The following is a 21,984-nucleotide window of genomic DNA, read 5'->3' on the forward strand; positions in this document are numbered from 1 at the left end:
TAATCAATGTAATGAAACAAGCTATATGAATGGTTGAATGTGAAGCTGATGATGTGCCCTGTAAACTTTCACTCAATCCAAAATAAAAACATTAAAAAAAAAAATAATAAAATAAAGAATGGTTTGGGCAAATCTCTGACCTACTCTGACTTCACAAGTGTGAAGGAGAATCAAACTCATTAGCCCAAAGCCAATTCCTATGTGGCAGGGGTCAGACATGGCTCCAACCTTCTTATCAATTCTAACACTAGCCAGCCCTCTCACAATGCTATTACTTTCAGCTGGGTTTGATAATGCATCAGTGGTCCCAAAGAAGTCACAGAGCATATTCATGATTGTGGGCTTTATTAGGGACGTTAACAGGTTACAATTCATAAATGATTGAGACACAGTTCTTTGGTCAGGACAGCTTCTTCCCAGTCATGCCCACAGGTGGGCATCTTTCTGGTCCGTGGCCTCTCAGCCACACAGTCCCTTGGCTTCTGTCCTGCTCAGACAAGGTCACAAAGCTCTTTTAAGGCTGTTGATAACTGTCCACAGGGCACCCTTACTCTGATACAAAACTCAGCCCAATGGTGCTCAGCTCTAGCTCCTTGAGTCCGCAAACCAAGCTACCCAAATTAAATGCCAGGACACACCCCACTCCACAAAAAATCCTCCAGCCCAAAGATACTCAGCTTTACTGAGTGTCATGTGCTCTTGGTTATGATGCTGCTGTTCCTCTCCTACTCCTTCTCTGGTGACACAGATTTCTGCCCCTGAATTGAGGCGGGTCAATGTGCAGAGCTCTTCGGGTCCAAAGGATATGCTCCACTCTTGGCTCTTCTTGCTCAACTGTAGTGAATTTCCCCTTTCTTTCTTATGAGTTGGCTCAGTTAAAACTCAGTAGGATGGCCAAACTGATCAATCCCCATGTTAGAGCTCCAAAATTTTCAATTATAATCAGGCTTGTTAACAATCACTCACAACGGAATCATATCCTGTCAATATCTTCTCCACCTTATCATACATCTGAAAAAAGTTGTTTAGTGGACATGACTTTTTTTTTTTTTTAAACAAAGTAAAGGGTCCTGGTGTGGCATTGTAGGATAAACACTGGACTGCTAACAGCAGGGGCAACACCTGCCAGCTGTTCCTTAAAACCCTATCCAGGGCCCATTGTGTGTCAGAACCCACTCTATGGCACTTAACAATAAACAACAACATCAGGGCTAGAAAAGTCACACCCAGCAACTCAATTTACTGCAACTACCAACCTAAAAATTAAATTAAAACTCTGGGTCTTTTCTACATTAAATTGTTCTTCTATAATTAGTGTTTAAGATAAAAGTCATCTATCAACTTTAATCAAAAAATTATATTTTCTTTTTATCCTACATGAGTGAGTGTCCTTATCAAGTAAGAAGAGCATGTGCGGAATGTGGGACCGTATCCAGAGAAGCAGTAACACGAGAGATGGAGACAGAGATGAAGGCATGGAGAAATAGAGCAGCTGAGGACTCTAGACTCATGGAAAGAGAAAGGATGTATGCTGGAGGCCAGGCGCTTGTGGCCAGGAGGCAGGCTGGTGGAATGTGTCCTTTGGTTGTTTAAATGATTATATATTCCTGAGGGGTTTTGTGTACACCTGCCGCCTCCCGCCCCCCCCAAAAACCCCAGAGGGAATAGAAGCAAATAATGTTGAATGATGATGCACAGAGGAGATTGTAATAATTGCAATGAAACAATGAATATAAAACTGATGTTCCCCCTTGTAAACTATCACTCAATTCACAATAAAAAAAAAAAAAAAAAAGAGTGGGTGTCCTTTCTGAGTATGAAAGGACCGCTACAGATAAAGAATGTCAACCACGAAGACATTATTTTCCAAAGTGAGTTAATATTTTATTTTGAAAGGTGAGTTTTAAACTTAGAAAATTTCTTCAAATTAGAATATATGTATATATAACTAAAAAACAAAAAGTGTCCCCTGTGTATTTAACCACCTCCTGCCCTCACCCGTGCCTAGTCTTGTCTCTATTCTACCACCTGCTGACCAGTGTCTCTTTTCCACTCAGGTCAAAGCTATGGGAATGTAGTCACTGAAGGCAAAGTCCCAGGTGATGGACAAGGGAGCACTCATTCTTTCCACTGAACTCTATAATCTTTTCTTTAATGAAATTCCATCTCAGCAGTTCTAGGATTATCAAGCATCCCCAAACATCTATTAAGACAGCAAGGCGAAGGTGCCAAGCTTCATCTCTGGAGATGTGCGAATGCAGAAACGGCAGGCAAAGTTCTGGCACCATGGGTAAAGAAAAGTGCACGAGTTCCTATAGGGGGGCGGTGGTAGATTTAAGACTGGCGGCGGGAGTCTGCGGGGAGGAGTCGTGGCGCAGCTGAGGGTCCATCGTCGTGCCCAGAAAGGCCGGGCTGTTTCTCAGAGCTAAGGCAAACGGCTCCCATGAGGCGGAGCAGGAACAGTGAGAAAGTCGGAATACAGGAGAGCGAAGGAACTTCGTTGACGGCATCCTTCCCTCTGCTGTGGCCCGGACCCTGGACGTCTTTGACTCCCACTGATGTCTGCAGCGATGATTGGCCAAGCTTGCGCTCTGATGCTTGCGCTCATGCTCCTCACCCCAGGGACAGGTCTGCTAGGTAGGGGACTGGCGAGAGGGGCTCCGGAATACCGCGAGGAGCACGGGGGTGGGGGTGGGGGTGGGGGTGGGGGAAGGGAGGTGACTTTGGATGACACGCAGAGTGTCCCTGCGCATCTCGATGGCTGCATCTGATGTTTGGTGCTGACCGATAACCGCATTGAACTCTTCAGTTTCCCTTTGTGGCTAAACAGTCGCTGCTCCTTTCCTCCTGTCTAAACCAACGTCTAGGTCCAGTTTTGTTGTGGAGATGGTATGTTTTACCTTTAATTTTCCTGTGAGAAACTCCTGCTTGATCTCTCAGAGATCCTACCGGCAAAATTTGAATATTCAGAAAGAAATTCAGTTCCAAACTGCACTATTTCTATCCTTTGCCCTGTGTTGTTACTGTTGAGTGCTGTGAAGTCAGTTCTACCCTGTATCTGAGGAGTACCTGGTGCGTTTGAACTGCCAACCTTGCAGTTCAAACCGACCTTGCAGTGTAGCGTATTATCCTGCAGCACCACGCTCTCCCCTGTAGAAATTACTAATTGGGAAACATTTTACCTCTACAAAATCAGGCAAGTTAATTTTGCATATGAGCTTTTAGTGTATCTATTAAAATCAATTTGTTGTTGTTTTTATGTGCCGTGAAGTCAGTTCCGACTCATAGCGACCCTGTACAGTGTTTCCGAGGCTGTAAATCTTTACGGGAGCAGAACGCCTCATCTTTCTCCCTCGGTAATTTCGAACTGCTGACTGTGAGGTTAGCAGCCCGATTCGTAACCACTACGTTAGCTACTGTGAAAAAAAAAAAATCTCTGTTGCATAAACAGCGCACTTTCAACTGCTTTAATCCCTAACAAAGAAAACATAGCTTAAAATACAGGGGAGTTAAAAAAAAAAAAAGTAAAGCAAAGCAATTTATTAGCGCGCTCTACTTTGTACTTGGCGGTTCAAGCTCACCAGCTGCTCCTTGGAAACCCTATGCAGGGTCGCTATGGGTTGGAACCGACTCGATGGCACATAACAACAACAAACAGTCATAAATGTTGCACATGTTTTTTCCAAGATGCACAAGGTTGTGCATAGGACGTGAAACTTGGAAGATAAGAACAAGTCACCTTTCATTTAACATTCCTTTTCTCATACAAGGTTGTCGTTGTTAACCGCAAACCTTGAGGTTCAAACTGACTTTGCAGTCCAGCACATTAACCCACAGCGCCACACCAGGACTGCTTAGGATATATGTTTGTCCTTTTATCATTTTGTTGACATTATTTTGTTTTATAAAAGTAAGTTTGCTTTCTAAAAAGGAGAAGCCAGCATCCACTGACCTAAAATTTGCTAGCTATTAAAATCCAATTTATCAGGTCATATCCTGAAACAGTGCACCTTAACATAGTATCATTGATCCCTGTGTTCTTTGTTTTGCTTACAGATTTAACAGGGCTTCATGAATTTAAAAATGCATGTATATATGGAATGTGCATTTATTATTGTTAGACAAAACATTTCCAATTAAAAAGACTAGGTCTGGCCAGTGTTTCCTTAAGATAGGACCACTATGTTTTTGAACTGCAAGGGTGGCGGTTCAAGCTCACCAGCTGCTCCTCGGAAACTCTATACAGGTCCCTGTGGGTCGGAACCGACTTGACGACACTTCACAACAACAAACAACAAGAACATCTTTAACTTAACAAGAGGTTTTCAAGGTTCATTCATGTTGCTGCATGAGAGTTCCCATTTATCCTGTCTCACTATAACTGTTTCTCTGATTATTGTCTTCTATTCCTGTGGTTTAGTTAAAATATTGGCACACTATTATTAACTAAAGTGCATAGTGTGTATTAGGGTTCACAATTGGTGTTCACATTCCCACAGAGCTTGAGGTCATGTGTCTACCACTATACTTTCATACAGACTATTTCACTAATCTTTTCACTATCTTTATATATTTTTTAAAAAATGTATTAATCCTCAAATCTTTTTCTACCTTCTATAGTTTTGCCTTTTCCAAAACATTTAATTGGAATCATACAATATGTAGCTTTTCCACACTGGCAATTTTCATTTAATAATATGCTATTAGGACTCTTCAGTGTCTTTTCATGGCTTGATTGCTCATTTCTTTTTTTTTTTTTTTTTTAGTCACTGAATAATAATCAATTGTCTGTGTGAACCACAGTTTGTATATCAATTCACTGATTGAAGACATAGTTACTTCCAGTGTTTGACAATTAAGAATAATGCTCTATGTGTACATATATTTTCATCTCATTGGGATAAATTCCTAGGAATCTAATTGCTGTCTCTTTTGGCAAGTGTACTATGGTAAACCTACATTTAACTATGTTAGAAATTGCCAGACTGTCTTTCAAAGTAGCTACACCACTTTGAATTCCCACCAGCAATGGATGTCAGTTCTTTTTGCTTCACATCCTCACCAGTATTTGATCAGTGTTTTGGAGTCTAGTCATTGTACTAAGATGTGTAATGATACCTCATTATTATTTTGATTTGTAATTTCTTAATGGCGTATGGAGTCCCTGACTAGTGCAAACAGTTAATGAGCTCAGTTATTAATCAAGTCCACCCAGAGATGTCTCAAAAGAAAAGCCTGGTGATTTGCTTCTAAAGAAGTGCTGGTAGTGGTGGTGGTTATGGGCCATGTAGTCAGTTCTGACTCATAGCTGTAAAGGGTTTCCAAGGCTGTAAATCTTAATGGGAGCAGAAAGCTTCATTTTTCTTCTGTAGAGAAGAGCTTGTAGATTTGAAATGTTGGCCTTTCGGTTAACAGCCCAACTCATAACCCACTAAACTACCAGAGCTCTTTAAAAACTAGCCATTTAAAACTGTGTGGAATACAATTCTACTCTGAGGTTGCCAGGAGTCAGAGTCAACTTGAAATATGTTTTCCTTTGCATTGGTGAATCTATAATAGCATTCTCACCTTTCATGTGGGAGGTTTGGAATCCTTGTGTAGTACTGTAGGATAAGCACTGGACTAACTGCTCGAAAGGCAGTTTAAATCCACCAGCTGCTCCTTGAAGACCCTACACAGGGTCACCATGAGTCAGCACTGACTTGACGGCACTTCACAACAAATACGTGGTCGATTTGGCTTTGGTTCCCAACCAATGCACCTGAAGTGCAGCCACCACCTGTTTGTCAGTGGAAGCTTGTTGTTGTGTAGTGCCGTCAAGTTGGGTACAACCCATAGCAACCCTGTATAGGGTTTCTTAGGAGTTACTGGTGAGCTTGAACCCCTGACCTTGCAGTTCAAACCAACTTTGCAGTCCAGCGCATTAACCCACCACGCCACACCAGGACTCCAGTGGAAGCTTGATGTTGTTGTTTTTAAGTGCTGTCGAGTCGATTCTGACCCATAGCGACCCTGTATACAGTTACCAACGAGCAGCTGGTGAGCTTGAACCACCAACCTTGCAGTTCAAATGACTTTGCAGTCTAACGCATTAATCAACAGAACCACAGTGGAAGCTTTGTTGTTGTTGTTAGGTGCCATCGAGTTGGTACTGACTCATAGCGACCTTATGCACAGCAGAACAAAACACTGCCTGATCCTGGGCCAACCTCACTACGGTTGCCATGCTTGAGTCCATCGATGCTGCCACTTGGCCAATCCATCTCATTGGGGGTCTTCCTCTTTTTCCCTGACTTTACCAAACATGATATCCTTCTCCAGCGACTGGTCCCTCCTGACAATATGTCTAAAGTATAAGAGAAGAAGTTTGGCCATCTTGGCTTCCAAGGAGCACTCTGGCTGCACTTCTTCCAAAACAAATCTATTGGTTCTTTTGGTGGCCCATGGCACTTTCAATATTCTCCTCCAACACCATAACTCAAAAGCGTCAATTCTTCTATGGTCTTCCTTATTCACTGTCCAGCTTTCACATGCATATGAGGTTATTGAAAATACCATGGCTTGGGTCAGGTGCACCTTAGTCTTCAAGCTGACATCTTTGCTCTTCAACACTTTAAAAAGGTCTTGTGCAGCAGATTTGCCTAATGCAATACATTGTTTGATTTCTTGACTGCTACTTCCATGAGTGTTGATAGTTGATCCAAGAAGAATGAAGTCCTTGACAACGTCAACCTTTTATCCATTGGTAAGTGAAAGCTTGTTGTTGTTGTTATGTGCCGTGGAGTTGGATCTGACTCATAGTGACCCTGTACAGGGTTTCCAAGGCTGTAAATCTTGACAGGAAGCAGAAAGCCTCATCTTTCTCCCACGGAACAGCTGGTAGTTTCGAACTGCTGACCTTAAGGTTCGCAGCCTGATTCTTAACCACTACACTACCAGAGTTCCTTAAACTTAGGTGTTGCTAAATAGGTTTCAGTGGAATTTCCTGACTAAAACAGACTAAGAAGAAAGGTGTATGATTTACTTCTGGAAATCAGCCAGTGAAAACCTTATAGGTCACAATGATCTGATCTGCAACCAATCCTGGGGATGCTACAGGACTGGGCTGTGTTTGGTTTTGTTGTATATGGGGTTGCCATGAGTTCAGGAGTCTCCACAGAGCTAATAACAACGAAATCAAGAATAATTAGAGTGCTCTTGAGTGTCATGAAGTAATGACAATAAAGTTCTTGAAGCTTATATATCTCAGCAGTACATGGGTGTGTTTCTGGAAAGTGCAAGCTGTCACGGTTGACTTACTAAGAGGCCCTAACATTTCAGATGATCTTTATGTTCAGTTGTGTGTTTATTTGTCATAATTTTGTTTGGGGCATTCAATTTTAAATGATACCTGGAATATGTTGACGTGATAACACATATGGAAAGATACCTATTTTCTATCCTAGCTCGAGAGTGTTCTCCTGGGGGACACCAAATTCTCCAGAGTCCTTATAGAAGCATCCATTTTGATGCAATGCACCTCCAGCAGTCAGCTGCTCAAAAGCTGATATGTGACCATTCCCTCTCCCCTGGATGGTATCGTTTTCTCATCTTTGACAAACCTGCGGAGATGCCAACCAAATGTGTTGAGGTATTTCAACTCACTAAAAACCTCATGAGTTATTTAAGTATATTTAAAATATTAGATTGAATATTATTCAATCCATTTGTTTTCATAACAAGCTATTATTTTAATTTTGTACAGACCAAGTTAAAGAGTTACCATTTTCCCATTGTAACACTAATAGTTAACATTGTATATACCATGTAGGCCACCAAGTCTTTTTAGACAGAGAATCTTATATAATTTTCACAACACTCTGTAAAAGGGCTTTCATTATTCTTTTCACCTCATAATCCACCAGTAGTTCCTTGTGAGAAAGATGAGGTTTTCTGATCCTGTAAAGATTTACAGCCTTGGAAACCCCACACAGGGTCACTATGAGTTGGCACAGAGAAACAACAACATACTTCTAGAAATATATAATCTTAGAGGTCATTGCTCTAGGGTCACTGATGAAGGAGGTAAGTCTTGAACACAAGACAGTTGTTCTTCAGAGTTCATGTGATTAACCACAAGTAATCTGCAAACAGTGGTGGTGGTGGTTTATGTGCCGTGGACTCGGTTCTGACTCATATAACCCTGTACAGGGTTTCCAAAGCTGTAAATCTTTACGGAGCAGAAAGCCTCATCTTTCTCCTGAGGAACACCTGGCAAATTTGAACTGCTGACCTTAAGGTTCATAACCTGATTCATAACCACTACACTACCCGAGCGTAGCAAGCAGTAAGCTATCTATCATATAAGTGTTCCAGTTCTATTGGCTATTTATTGCCTGACAATGTTTTTATAAACTGTGGCCTCTGATGACTTGAAATCTAGGGACCAGCACCTCTTATTTCAAGACTAAAGAATCAGCCTGGCAGTGAAATCACAGTAGTTCCTGGTCCCCCATCTAAAGGCGATGAACCTAAAGCAAATTCAGTTCTCACCCCAAAGAAGTTTCCCCATCACACCTACACTGTGTGTACCCAAAACACCCAGTATACCTTGCTTGTCTTTAAAAGTTTGTGAACACAGCATGAGGCTTTCAAAAACATATAATGTTTAATTTTGCAAGTATGGCTCACAAAATAAAATCACACAGGATGTATATATCGGCCTTTTATTTTTACACTGAGCTCACTCTTGTTGTTGTTGTGAAGTGCCATCGAGTCGGTTCCGACCCATAGTGACCCTATATAGGGTTTCAGAGGAGCAGCTAGTGAGCTTGAACTGCCGACCTTGCAGTTCAAATGGCTTTGCAGTCTGGTGCATTAACCCATAGCACCACACCAGGACTCTGAGCTCACTCTTAGCTACTACATATTCTGATTCCCATCTTAGCAGATTCATGTGCAGCTGAACTAACCAACTGCCTTCCGCCACTCAGAGCCTTGACTAACACATTTTCTTTTAACATGCCTCAAAGGTCATACAGTATTAAGTGCTTCAGTTTTCCCACCCAAAGCTTCTTATTTATTCTAATTTAATTTTTTATTTAATTGTATCTCCCATTTAGAAATGATTTGATAATTGGCTTTCAAGTGAAGCTTAAAATTGATTATTTTTTTTCCAGAAATACAATCAATTTCTCCACTGACAGATTTTAAATTACCTCTCCCCTGGTTGTGCTGTGGGTTAGGCTTTGGTCTGCTAACTGAAAGGTCAGCAGTTTAAATCCACCAACTGCTGCCCTACAGGAGAAAGACGAGGCTGTTTGTTCCCGTAAGGATATAATAGCCTCAGAAACCCTAGGTAGGGTTACTAACAGTTGGAATCGACTTGATGGCAGTGGATTGGGTTTGGTGGATTCCTTCTCTTTTGCTTTATTATTCCTCCTGACCTGTATATTAACTTCTTGCATGTACTATTTCTCTCAAATTTTCAAGATCTCTTTAAAATCAGCATGTCTCTGCAGACAACCTCAGTCTGATTTATTTAGTCTTTGAATGTGTCAGCAATTTTAACAGATTATCAGATAACTTTTGTTGTTAGCAATAATAATGATACAAATGGAATATGTATTTAAAATGTAATGAAATTACATTAACTGGGAGGAATCTACCCTTAAAGCTAATATTCTTTAAATTATTTTTTTCTTATATACAAGTCCAAATGATTAAATTGATAATCGAATACTTTTGTTTAGAAGGAACCGCAACGCTGATAGATCTACCATGTATGAAAATAAATTGGAGCTTCAATTTGTTTTTTTTTGTTTTTGTCCTCTGATGCAAAAGATGAACCACTGTGGAACACAGGCACCGATCTGGTTGTCTCTGAGAGACTCAGAAACACTGCCTCCACCTGGGGAGATTAAACAACTGACAGCTTGTGCCACATGGCAGTTTTTGTTCAACACTACAAAAGACTGCTGTCTCTTTCGAATCCCTGTGTCTGTAAGAAACTGTGGAAATTTTTTTGTGTATTTACTACAGCCCACTCAGGGATGTATGGGATATTGTGCAGAAGGTAAGAAAACATTAGTAATATACATACACTACTAATTATGAAACTGTGTGTGTTATTATGTGTCATTTTCTGAATAAGTGGTATTATTGTTGTTGTTAGGTGCCATCAAGTTGATACCAACTCACAGTGACCCTATGCACAACAGAATGAAACACTGCCCGGACCTGGGCCAACCTCACAATTGTTGCCACGCTTGAACCCATTGATGTTGCCACTTTGCCAATCCGTCTTGCTGGTATTGAGCTAGTGCAAATCTTGTCATGAGATTAAATCTTCCATTATTACTAGAGAAAAAGCCACATTTAGAGCTTAAATTGGCCAACATATTTATTTGTTGTTGTTATTGCCGTGGAGTTGGTTCCGACCCATAGCTACCCTGCACAGGGTTTCCAAGGCTGTAAATCTTTACGGGAGCAGAAAGCCTCATCTTTCTCCTGTGGAACAGCTGGTAGTTTCAAACTGCTGACCTTGCGGTTCGCAGCCATATTCGCTTCTCAAAATACACATTGATATGAAAAAATCAAAGCAGACTTGTCATTTATCCACTTAACCTTAAAAATTCTTTTGGTTTCCTTATTCTTGTTCACCCCGTTTGAATTAAGGACTAAAGATGGTGAGTAAGGTTATTGTGAAAAAATGTGTTTAATTTTCGAAGTATGAATATTTATTAAGTGCTTCTTAGGTGCCACAAATTATTTCAGGCCTCCAGTTTATGTGTTGTTTTGTGCCGTGGAGTCGGTTCCAACTCATAGCAACCCTGCATAGGGTTTCTGAGGCTATAAGTCTTTATGGGAGCAGAAAGCCTTATCTGTCTCCTGCAGAACAGCTGGTAGGTTTGAACTGCTGACCATGAGATTAACAGCCCAATTTGTAACCACTGTGCTACCAGAGCTCCTTCCTCCAGTTTATAGTGCTGAACAAAACAGATGAGATCTCAGCACTCTTGGAACTTACATTTTAGTGGAGGACCTCAAAAAATACTCATAAAAATCAGCACGATGGAGCACAAAGAATAAAATAACTATCCTGAGTCCTTACTCATACAAATAATAGCATTGAAGGAATAAATAAACGGGAGAAAGGGAGTGAGCCTTAAAGAAGAATTGCAAGAATACTTGTATATGTAATTACAGTCCTATGTAGAAGGTGGAGCTTAACACTCTATCTGCCATTTGTCTGGACTGGGTTTAGTGACTCACTTCTAAAGAATAAAGTATGGAAAGGAAATAAATAGTGACTTTACAGTGGAGAAACCTGGCAGGCACTACCTTGATCAAATGATCACAGCTAACAGCATGAGCAAAAACGCATGTTGACATAATGTGATATAACATCTCCAGCAAAAATGTATGCTGATAACACACCATAAAAAAGGAGACTTCACTTCGTGGCACAATGGTTAAGCCCTAGTCTGCTAACTGAAAGGTTGGTGACTCCAGCTCACCTGTGTCTCCATAAGAGATAAGACCTGGCAATCTGCTTCTGTGAAGATTCCAGCCTAATCCTATGAGAGAGTTCTGTTCTATTCTAGAGGCTCTTTATGAATAGGAATTGACTTGACAGCACATAGCAACGGCACCTGTGATATACTTCCTCACAAAATAGGGTTCAAATCCATTTATGAGGGAAAATTGTTGTTAGCTGCTGTTGAACTAGCACCCAATTCATGGTGATCTTGTGCAAAGTGGGATTGAAAGGTCACTGAGTCAGTTTTTTACAGCATCATGGCAACATGCAAACCTCTGGGAATTGAACCCGAGTCTCCTATTTGGAAGGCAAGAATTCTGCTACTGAATCACCAATGTCCTTATCAGAAAATATTAGTCAAACTTAGATGGCAGTTTATTCCACAAAGTAACTGAAATGGATCCTGGAATAGGAAAGGACATTGGTGTAATTTGAATACAGTCTGCAATTTATTTAATAGTGTAGTCCCAATGCTAAAATTTGACTTTTCACTAATATATGTCATATATATGGTTATATGTTATATGTAATATATGTAGAAAAGATTGAAGTTGTCAAATACTTCATTTTGCTCAGAGCAGCCATCAACACTCACGGAAGCAGCAGTCAATGAATCATACGACGTATTGCATTAAGCAAATCTGCTACACAAGACCTCTTTAAAATGTTTAAGAGCAAAGATGTCAGTTTGAAGACTGAGGTGCATCTGACCCAAGTCATGGAATATTCGATAACCTCATATGCATGTGAACTTTGGACAGTTAATAAGGAAGACTGTAGAATTGATGCATTTGAGTTATGGTGTTTGAGGAGAGTATTAAATGTACCATGGACTGCCAAAAGAACAAACTAATCTGTGTTGGAGAAAGTATAACCAGAATGTTCCTTGGAGGCCAGGATGGCCAGACTTTGTCTCTTATACTTTGGACATATTATCAGGAGGGACTAGTCTCTGGAGAAGGTTAGCATAGTTGTAAAATGGAGTGTCAGAGAAAAAGGGGAAGACTCCCAATGAGATAACTGATGGATTGGTACAGTGGTAGCAGCAATGTGCTCAAATATAGCAATGATTGTGAGGTTGGCTCAAAACCAGGCAGTGTTTCATTCTGTTGTGCATAAGGTCACTATGAGTTGGTACCAACTCAATGGCACTAATAAATATATGTTTTGCAATATATATTAGCACTTGGGAAAGTGGAGTAAGGGGTATATGAGAATACTCTTATTATATATGCAACTACATTGTGAGTCTAAAATTATTTCAAACTATAAATTTAATACAGAACACAAACAATAAAAAATTTGGAAAAGCAGTCAGTCAGTGCTGTAAATTAAATACAATACCTCAATCTGAAATGGATTGATGTGGGACAGGATGCTATCTTACTTAGGAAACCTGGGCAAAGTCTGAATTTGAGATAATGAATGATTTGAAGAAGCCAGCCATGATAAGATATGGAAGAAGTGTATTCCCTATATCTTGAATCCAAGAAGGAATTAAATAGGAAGTCCTCAGGTGTTAGTAATAGAGCAGTTTAAGAGATCTTGCAGATAGGCGTCTGTAGACCTTCCTGAGGAACTCCATCATTAACTTGATGGCCAGCTCACTGTCTCTAAATTCTCTTAGCAAGGAATCTGATGAGTCTATTGTCAATCATGTATGTGTCCTTATTTCAATTGTGACCAGAGGTTTAGGTTATAAGAATAGCTAAGATAGCTGTAGATTAATTTCTGGAATCTTGTACATGAGTATGCAGGAGACAATTCCCAGACTTGCCATTAAATTGTTGTTGTTGTTGTTGTTAAGTGCCATTGAGTCAGTTCTGACCCACAGCAACCCTTTATAGGGTTTCCAAGGAGCAGCTGGTGAGCTTAAACTGCCAACCTTGCAGTTTTGCAGTCTGGCACATTCACCCACAGCGCCACACCTAGCTGCATATAAATAATTTGGGAGTGCAGTGGCTCTGAAGGATAAGTACTAGAGTGCTAGCCACAAGGTCTGTGTTTTGAGCCTACCAGCTATTCTGCAGGAGAAACATGAGACTTTCTTCTCCTACAAAGATTTACAGCCTTGGAAAGCCTATAGAGGGTCCCTGAGTCTGAATCAACAGCACAGCACTTAATGATATCCACATAAATAATTTAATGATGAAGACTCAAATTTTAGAAAATAAGTTAGGAAAACATTTATAATTGTTGTAGAATAAGATCCAATTGCATCTCCCTTCTCTCATTATGAAAAAAGAAAAAAATTATCATAAAAATAAAATGGAAAACAGCTAATCAATTCTTAGTCTGTTTTAAAACATACTTCTCCAGAGAATTGCCTTCTTGGATATATGTAGAAGTATACATTTTTTAAAATATTCACTGGAAAAATAATACAAATCATTTGCTTGCAGTTACTTCTGATGCAAAATTACAGCAATGTGATCCTGATGAAACTGAAATTGGAGGTGATTGTGTTCGTAAGTATTACATTTTGTATTTTTAAATAATGTACTGATAAATTGATCATTTCAACAGCTTCATATCTTGAAAGTAGGCAGTATATTGGTAGAGTTTGACAATATCCTTAAAAATGTTCATATCTGTTTGTGTAGCAATTCTATTTCTAAGAATGCATCTTAAAGAAATATTTAAGGAATGTACATGCGTAATATTTATAATAGCGTTTTTTAATAATGTGAAAATAGGAAACCGCATATATACAATAAATAAATAGTGATTGATTCAGTATTTAAGATGTATCAATAATGGTGAAATACCCTGTAAATACAATTAACCTGTTGTAATACATCTTTGTTATTAGCCAATATTCATGTTACACTGTAGTTTAGAAATCAGATTATATGTACAGTACAATCTCCTTTTTGTTTTCTAGAAATGCTTTCATTGTCAAATAAGTCTTGAAGAATGAACACCTACCTAAAATGCTAATGGGCCATGAGTTTTCTCTTTTTAAAATTTCTATTCTTTTCTATCTCTTTGAAATGGGTAAATATTATTTCAACTGTTGAGAAATACTCTTATTCTAATAATTCTTTAAATAAATCACTGAGTTGCATTACCATGACCTATTCCAATTGTAAATGGATTTTTCCAGCCTCCTTTTCTAGTATTCTTTACACAAGCTATTCTTTTTGAAATTCTTTGCTTATTTATACCCTGCAATTTAAGTTCTTAAAATATTTAAGCAATATCATTAATTATAGTACCACTAAATATTGTTTATTGTACATAGTTGTTATTGTTAAGTGCCTTTGAGTCAGTTCCAACTCATAGCAACCCTATATAAGGTTTCTGAGGAGTAGTTCGTGAGTTTGAACTGTCGACTTTGCAGTTCGAACCGACCTTTTGGTCCAGAGCACTATCCTGCAGGGCCACCAGTACTACAGGTATATAGGCTAGGATTGACAATATGCTGTGGGGTACAACAATCCAATCCATTACAGTAGGTAGGGGTGTGTTTTATGATGTACATATATTATAGCAAAGTCCACTCTCCTCCTTTAATAAACAGTAAATCTCAGCTACATGTTTTGCTTTTAGGTATTTTTATGTAATGAATTGAAGAAAAACTGCTATACAAAATCATACACAGTTTGGGGATATAACATTAGAATGGAAATATTGTGTCAAGCATCAACAGATTGCTTCTTGATAAAATAGAAATCATACTACTAAGCATGTGTTAATATTAGAAGACACAAAGAGGTTATAATTAATTTATGACACTGTTTTTGAAACATATTTTAAGTGTATTATTTTTTTAAGTGTACATTGCTTCAAGCAATGATAAATTTAAAAAGAGAGATTATACCTTTTAGGATAATTGATTCAAAAATTTAAATTGTCAGGAACCACTTTTTCTCAGTTTACTGAATTTTTCCACAATCTATGTGACGGGGTGGTTCTAACCAACCAGCCGGTCCTTAGAAACCCTATACAACAAGGTCACTATGAGTCAGAACCCATTTGACGCCACTTAACAACAATAAAACAAACATGACAGGGCAGAAAAGCTAATTTTGTGATTGTCATAAAATTACTTTATGCATAATAAAAATTTCAAGCAAATTTAAAAATACTTTTAAACCTTAATTTTATAAAAGTTATCTTAGTCCTTCCCGCCATGTGTGAAACAGAACAAAAACTCACTTAGAGGTATTTCTCGTTCCCTGATTGAGTTATTAACAAATTCCCAGAAATTAAAAACTGGGAAATTTCTCTAGGAATTTCTGAAAAAAAGCATCTAGCTCTTTTTAACTTCCAGAAAATGAAAACAATACAGTATTTGCTATATTTCACTAAAACGGTATAATCATTCCTGCAATAAACACCTCTTCTGTTCCAGAGTATTAGTGAAAATGACAAGTAAAATCATAAGTCATTTGATTTTACTTTCCAAGGACTCTTTTTCTTTATAACCTGAAGTGATAATATATAAAACTTTACTTTAAATTTTTTATTTCATCCTTTAGAAAACATAATTACTCAAAGAGCTAGCTCCTTCAATGGTAAACATGTTCAAAATGTATTAATATAAGCTTGAGGAGATGTTGACTTAGTATACTATCAGTATTTGGGTGACTGTGGGTCAGAATAAGATATGTTCTACTTTGTTGATAGCTAGACAATAGTTATTTTTCTTAATTTCTTTCACATTTCCTTGATATATGGAGTCCTGGTGTGTTGTTGTTGTTGTTGTCAGGTGCCATCGAGTCGGAACCGACTCATAGCGACTCCATGCACAGCAGAACGAAACAATGTTCGATCCTGGGCCAACCTCACCACCGCTGCCACCCCCGAGTCCATCAATGATGCCACCTGGCCGATCCATCTCGTTGGAGGTCTTCCTCTTTTTCTCTGACCCTCCACCCTACCCAGCATGACATCCCTCTCCAACGATTGTTTCCTCCGGACTACATGTCCAAAGTAGGAGAGACGAAGCTTAGCCATCCTGGCCTCCAAGGAGCACTCTGGCTGCACTTCTTCCAAAACAGATCTATTGGTTCTTTTGGCAGTCCATGGCACCCTCAGTATTCTCCTCCAACACCACAACTCAAAGGCATCAATTCTTCTACGATCCTCTTTATTCACTGTCCAGCTTTCGCATCCATATGAGGCTATTGAAAACACAATGGCCTGGGTCAGGCGCACCCTAGTCCTCAAGCTGACATCTCTGCTCTTCAAGATAAGCACTTGACCAGAAAATTGGTTTGAACTTCAAGGTTGGTGGTTCAAACTCACCAGCTGCTCCTTGGAAACCCTATACAGGGTCGCTATGAGTTGGAACTGACTCGATGTCATTTAACACCAACAACAATCCTTAATGTAAATCTCCAAATTACTGTTTTCATCTGCTTTTACTGTTAGCTAGTCTCCATATTTATTTTAGATGCTCAACTAAAAATGATGCCTTTTCTCCCACCAGGTCAGCTGTCTGCTTCATTGCCACCAACACTTCCAGGAAGGCCTGAGGTGGTGGTAGAATTGATTGAGTCCAGGCTTTTCTGTAGATGTGCCTTTGATGTTTCTCCTACAGATGACTCTGTGGGATTTCTCATAACCTGGTCTAGGCTTTCTTCTCAACAATTCAAAGAGGAGCTGAAACAAGAGACCACAGTTCAGGCGTTCTCTCTTTTAGAACTTGATGGCATAAATCTCAGGCTTGGGGACAAGGTATGTTTAAAAACAAGCTGACTATCTATTCTTTTCATCAATGTATCAATTTTAACAAATGAGTGGTTTTTTTTTTTTTCATATCATAATTATAGTTTTTGTACCCAGAATATAAAAACACTAATATTTTCCTTTTTTCTCTTTTTCCTTGGCAATTGTGCTAATTCCAATGCTAATGGGGTGAGTCAGAAATCTTAGAACTATGAGTATCAGTTTTGTTAGATCACTTGATTGTAGTTGATGATTCCTTATAATTCTATATGGTTTTAAAGGATACACTCTTATTCTAGAAAAGGTTTTAAATAGTTTCAAAGACGATAATACTTTTTATCTCTTTATAGATACATTTAAAACACTCTGCTTTAATTTGAGTGTTAAATAAGTCACATGAGAGACTTTAAAATCTTCACGGCAAATGGAATTAAAAGATAACGAAATTTTTCCACAAAGGTTTTGAAGACCCCTCATACATTATACTGATAGAGTTTTCCATGGGTTTCAAGCAATTTTTAAAGTTATTTAGTGTGGTATGCATCAAGAATTGAATTTAGGTATTTGAGGATAATGCTACACATTTTCTCCCCTATTGTATTACGAAGTGATTATTTGTTACCTCTATTTATAGATATTTTGTAGTGCTTCTGTCTTTTTCTTGGAGAAACCACATGTACAAAGTTTAGCCGTGGAAAGCCAAGAATTTTTTGCAGGCATTAAGGTATGTAGCAATGGGAATGATCAAGATTATTTTCTCTATGGCTTTGTTTTCAAAACTGTGATGTGTGATGCTAGCAAGCCCTCAACATAAGACTGAATCCAAAATGTTGAGACCCAGGGATCTATTTTTAAAAAATAACCCAGATAACCCTAATACACACTAAGCCTGACTGCCCTTATTAATAAACTGTAGTTGAAATATACTTGGATGATTTCAGAAGTATCTTAAATTAGAACCACACAAAGCTCTATTCCTATAATTTATTCTACCATGTAACTAAAAACTGGTGGTGGTGGTGGCTATGTGCCTTGGAATCAGTTCTGACTCATAGCAACCCTGAATAGGGTTTCCAAGAGCAGAAAGCCTCATCTTTCTCCCAAGGAATAGATGGTAGTTTTGATCTGCTGACCTTGAGGTTAGCAGCCTGACTCGTAACCACTGTGCTACCAGTGTGTTCAAATTTAGCTATTGCACATTTGGGAAGACAAGCACTGAGTCATGTACTAGCGCTTCTCACTAGAATAGAATTGACACAGGGTGATGGAACCTGAGGATGGCAGAGATGACACTAACTGATGAGCTGATCCATCAGATGAGTACAGGTGATGGGGAATCCAGGTGTAGTGTAAGGAATGGGGTAGTACCAAGAGATCCCAGTAGGCAAGCACTGTGCCCTGGAAATTCTCAGGAACAGGACTGGAGTTTGACCTGCCTCATTCCTAGGCCAAGGACAAGATGTGTATTTAATAGTTTGAGTAAGACTATGACTCAAGAATAGATAAAGCCTGTTCCTGAGTCAAGTCCATGTTTACACAACAGGGACTAGGGAAAGGAGTGAGAAAGTGGACTACAATGTCAGAAGAGTGGAATCAGAGGGTTGAGGAACTAGATTCTCAGAATACTGTAAATTCAGTGGGGTGGGGAACTACTTTGTCAGAATAGTGTAACCACAGTGGCAATGTAGGGGAACAGAACGCTGGACCTGGGGAACACAGGAGTCCTTTTACCTACATTGGTAGGTATTTGGTTAACAAACAATGCCAGGGCTAGTAGTCAATCCTCAGGTACTTATTTCAGTTGGTTAAAATACAATTTTTTTGCTGTTAAGTGATGCGAAGTAGGTTTCGACTCATAGTGAGCCTGTATAGGTTTCTGAGGAGCAGCTGGTAGATTTGAACCACTGACCTCACAGTTAACAGTCCAGTGCTTATTCTACAATGTCACAGCAGGACACCTAAGAAGAATGTTCAGTTCTAAAATACAGCTGTAGGGAGGACTAGCCAAGAACCAAGACTCTATACAAAATTCCTATCTCAAATTAGAATTGGTCTGTGAACTGGGATAGGGTCTGTCCTAAAATGCAGTTCTAGATAAACCCAGCTGTGGAAAACGGAGTCCAGGAAATAAGGTGAGAGTTGAGATATTTCAGGTAACAACAAAAATTTGATTTACAATTAAAAAAAAAAAAAAGATTTAATGTCTAATTGAGTTGCCAAGTAATAATCCCTAAGAATAAACACCCATTGATGGTGTGAGTTAGTAAATATTAGCAAAACATTTCTCCACTGCCTACCACAGTCAGATTCGGATGCGACTTCTCCACTATGTGTTGGAAAATCAAGTTGGGGGTGAACCCACAGCAGTGTAGCTGTATCAATACTCTTCTGTGTATTGCTCATATTTCTATAAGTTTAATTTTAATTTGTCTTGTTTAATTAAAATATTCCAGTGTTCACTACCAACTCATTTAGCAAAAGATGAATTGTTGAAAAAACTGCCTTTTAATGTATTATATAAAAAATAAGTTATATTTTACCATAACTGCACTATACATATGTATTTATATCAGTTACATCCTGAAATGAGCACCATTTCAGAAGATGGGAAAGAATACCAGTTGAGAATACAAAGCACCATTCCTGTTGTTTGTTCTGAATTCAATGAGCTCGATCAAGAATGCAAAATCTCATTAACACTGAAAACTGTTGATCAAGGTAATATTCTGAATTTATTTAATTGTATTATTAGTTCTAAAATAATAATGATTCTTTCCCTTCTAGAAAATGTCAATGGAATTTGTGCATATAATTACTCATAGTTCATGTTTTTTCCCCTCAGATTATAGCTGACTCATATTAATAATACTGTGTTAAATGTATGATTGTCAGAGCAATTCACATTTATCTATCTGGGCTTAATGTATAAAGGAAAACAATTCTACAAACCCTGGTGGCACAATAGTTAAGCACTTGGCTGCTAATTGAAAGGTCAGCAGTTCGAACTCACCAGTTGTTCTGTGGAAGAAAATACCTGATCATCTGTTCCCATAAACATTTGTTGTTGTTGTTAGGTGTCATTGAGTTGGTACCGGTACATAGTGACCTTATGCACAGCAGAACGAAACACTGCCCAATCCTGGGCCAACCTCACTACTGTTGGCACTCTTGAGTCCATTGATGCTGCCCCTTGGCCAGTCCCAGCTCGTTGGAGGTCTTCCTCTTTTTCTCTGACCGTCCACGTTACCAAACATATCCTTCTCCAGAAACTGGTCCCGTCTGACAATATGTCCAAAGTATAAGAGACCAAGTTTGGTCATCTTGGCCTCTAAGCCTAGGAAACCCTGTCTTGTAGGGTTGCTGTGAGTCAGAATTGACTAGATGATATACAACAATAGCAATGACAACAATAGTAATTCAGTGAACAGCCACTTTCTCCTCCTTCTCCAAAGCCTGCTTCTCTCCCTTTATGCCGTCTTCCTATTCTTTATTTTACTCATTGCTTTGTCTTCATGGATTGAGGAATAAACTACTCTTTCAGGCTTTCCAAATCATTCCCATTAAGGGTAATATAATAAATTACGTTAAATTTTTCAGTTTATAGATCTTACCATTCATTTTTCAGGGTGTTTCCTTAATGTAAGTTTATGATTGGGATCTTTGTTTTCAGATTATTTAGATTACTCATTAGATAGATGTTGGGGAACACTGTGGCCCCATGATAAGCACTGGACTACAAACTACAAGGTCCTCAGTTTAAGCCCATCCATCACTCTGTGGGAGAAAGATGAGGCTTTGTGCTCCATTGAAGAGTTGAAGTCTCAGAAACCACATACAGGGTTGCTCTGACTAGGAACCACACACAGAGTGGCTATGAGTAAGAACCGACACAAAGACACTTAACAGTAATAGCTGTTATAATGCATGACTACGTATACCTCACCGACACAGACATGTAGAGGTAGCTGAAATACTCACAAAGATATGGTAGACTATGAGAAGGCAAGCAGTGATATGGTCTTGGTACCGGTCTGACATTTTCCGTATCTTAATTTAATTTGCCTACGTTACTTGCCAGTAAAAAAGAGCTTTCTTTTGGTGAGTTCAAAAATACTAGTTATTTTATAGGAATAGTTCTGTATGGTTTCTTCTAGGGACCCCTTTATAAGCTCCTTTATTGTAACAATAATTTGGGAAGCAGCCAATTTAGCAGCTGCGAAAGCAAGGTTATTTCCTCTAATTTCTTAGCGATTGCTTTATGGAATTTTTGGCTCCTATTTCGAGCCTTTGCAGAAGGTTTTCCTCTGTTTTGCTAGTATCCAAGCAGAAGCTATCTTGGGGATGTTTCTACTCAGCATATTATAATCATAATTTGGTTTCCCCAGGGCCAACTAACATATGGATTAATTAATATAAATCAGGCAACCCAAGCTGATGAGCTTCAATAATGACTTTAAATTATTTAGCAGATTCGTAAGAATTTTAATGCAGTTTTAGAAAATATTTAACAATGCTTTGTAGTCCTGGTCTGGCACTGCAAGATAAAGCAATGAACCACAAGGTCGATTTGAACAACAATGTTGGTGGTTCAAACTCACCGACCACTCCAATACAGAGTAGCTATGAATCGGAACCTACTCTACCACACTTAACAACCACAACATGTAATTGTGTATGGGTCTAGCGAGTAAAAGAAATAGTATTCTTTGGATTTTCTCTAGGATTCATTCCAGATTCCACAGGGTGAATCTTAAAAGGCATTTCAGAAAAGGGCTTGGGAGATTGGC

At 38.9% G+C, this 21,984-nt stretch overlaps 1 protein-coding gene across 1 annotated transcript in view; it reads left to right on the forward strand.

Moving 5' to 3' along the window:
• The first annotated feature begins 2,570 nt into the window (after positions 1–2,570).
• Positions 2,571–21,984, forward strand: part of VWDE (von Willebrand factor D and EGF domains) — a 125,156-nt gene continuing 105,742 nt past the window's right edge. The window contains exons 1-7 of the mRNA XM_006834386.1: positions 2,571–2,628; positions 7,446–7,630; positions 9,823–10,054; positions 13,924–13,989; positions 16,959–17,206; positions 17,832–17,921; positions 19,771–19,915. Coding sequence (XP_006834449.1) covers positions 2,571–2,628; positions 7,446–7,630; positions 9,823–10,054; positions 13,924–13,989; positions 16,959–17,206; positions 17,832–17,921; positions 19,771–19,915 — 1,024 coding nt within the window. The remainder of the gene's footprint in view (positions 2,629–7,445; positions 7,631–9,822; positions 10,055–13,923; positions 13,990–16,958; positions 17,207–17,831; positions 17,922–19,770; positions 19,916–21,984) is intronic.

The sequence above is a fragment of the Chrysochloris asiatica genome, unplaced genomic scaffold (assembly GCF_000296735.1).
Source record: "Chrysochloris asiatica unplaced genomic scaffold, ChrAsi1.0 scaffold00010, whole genome shotgun sequence".
Classification (NCBI taxonomy): domain Eukaryota; kingdom Metazoa; phylum Chordata; class Mammalia; order Afrosoricida; family Chrysochloridae; genus Chrysochloris; species Chrysochloris asiatica.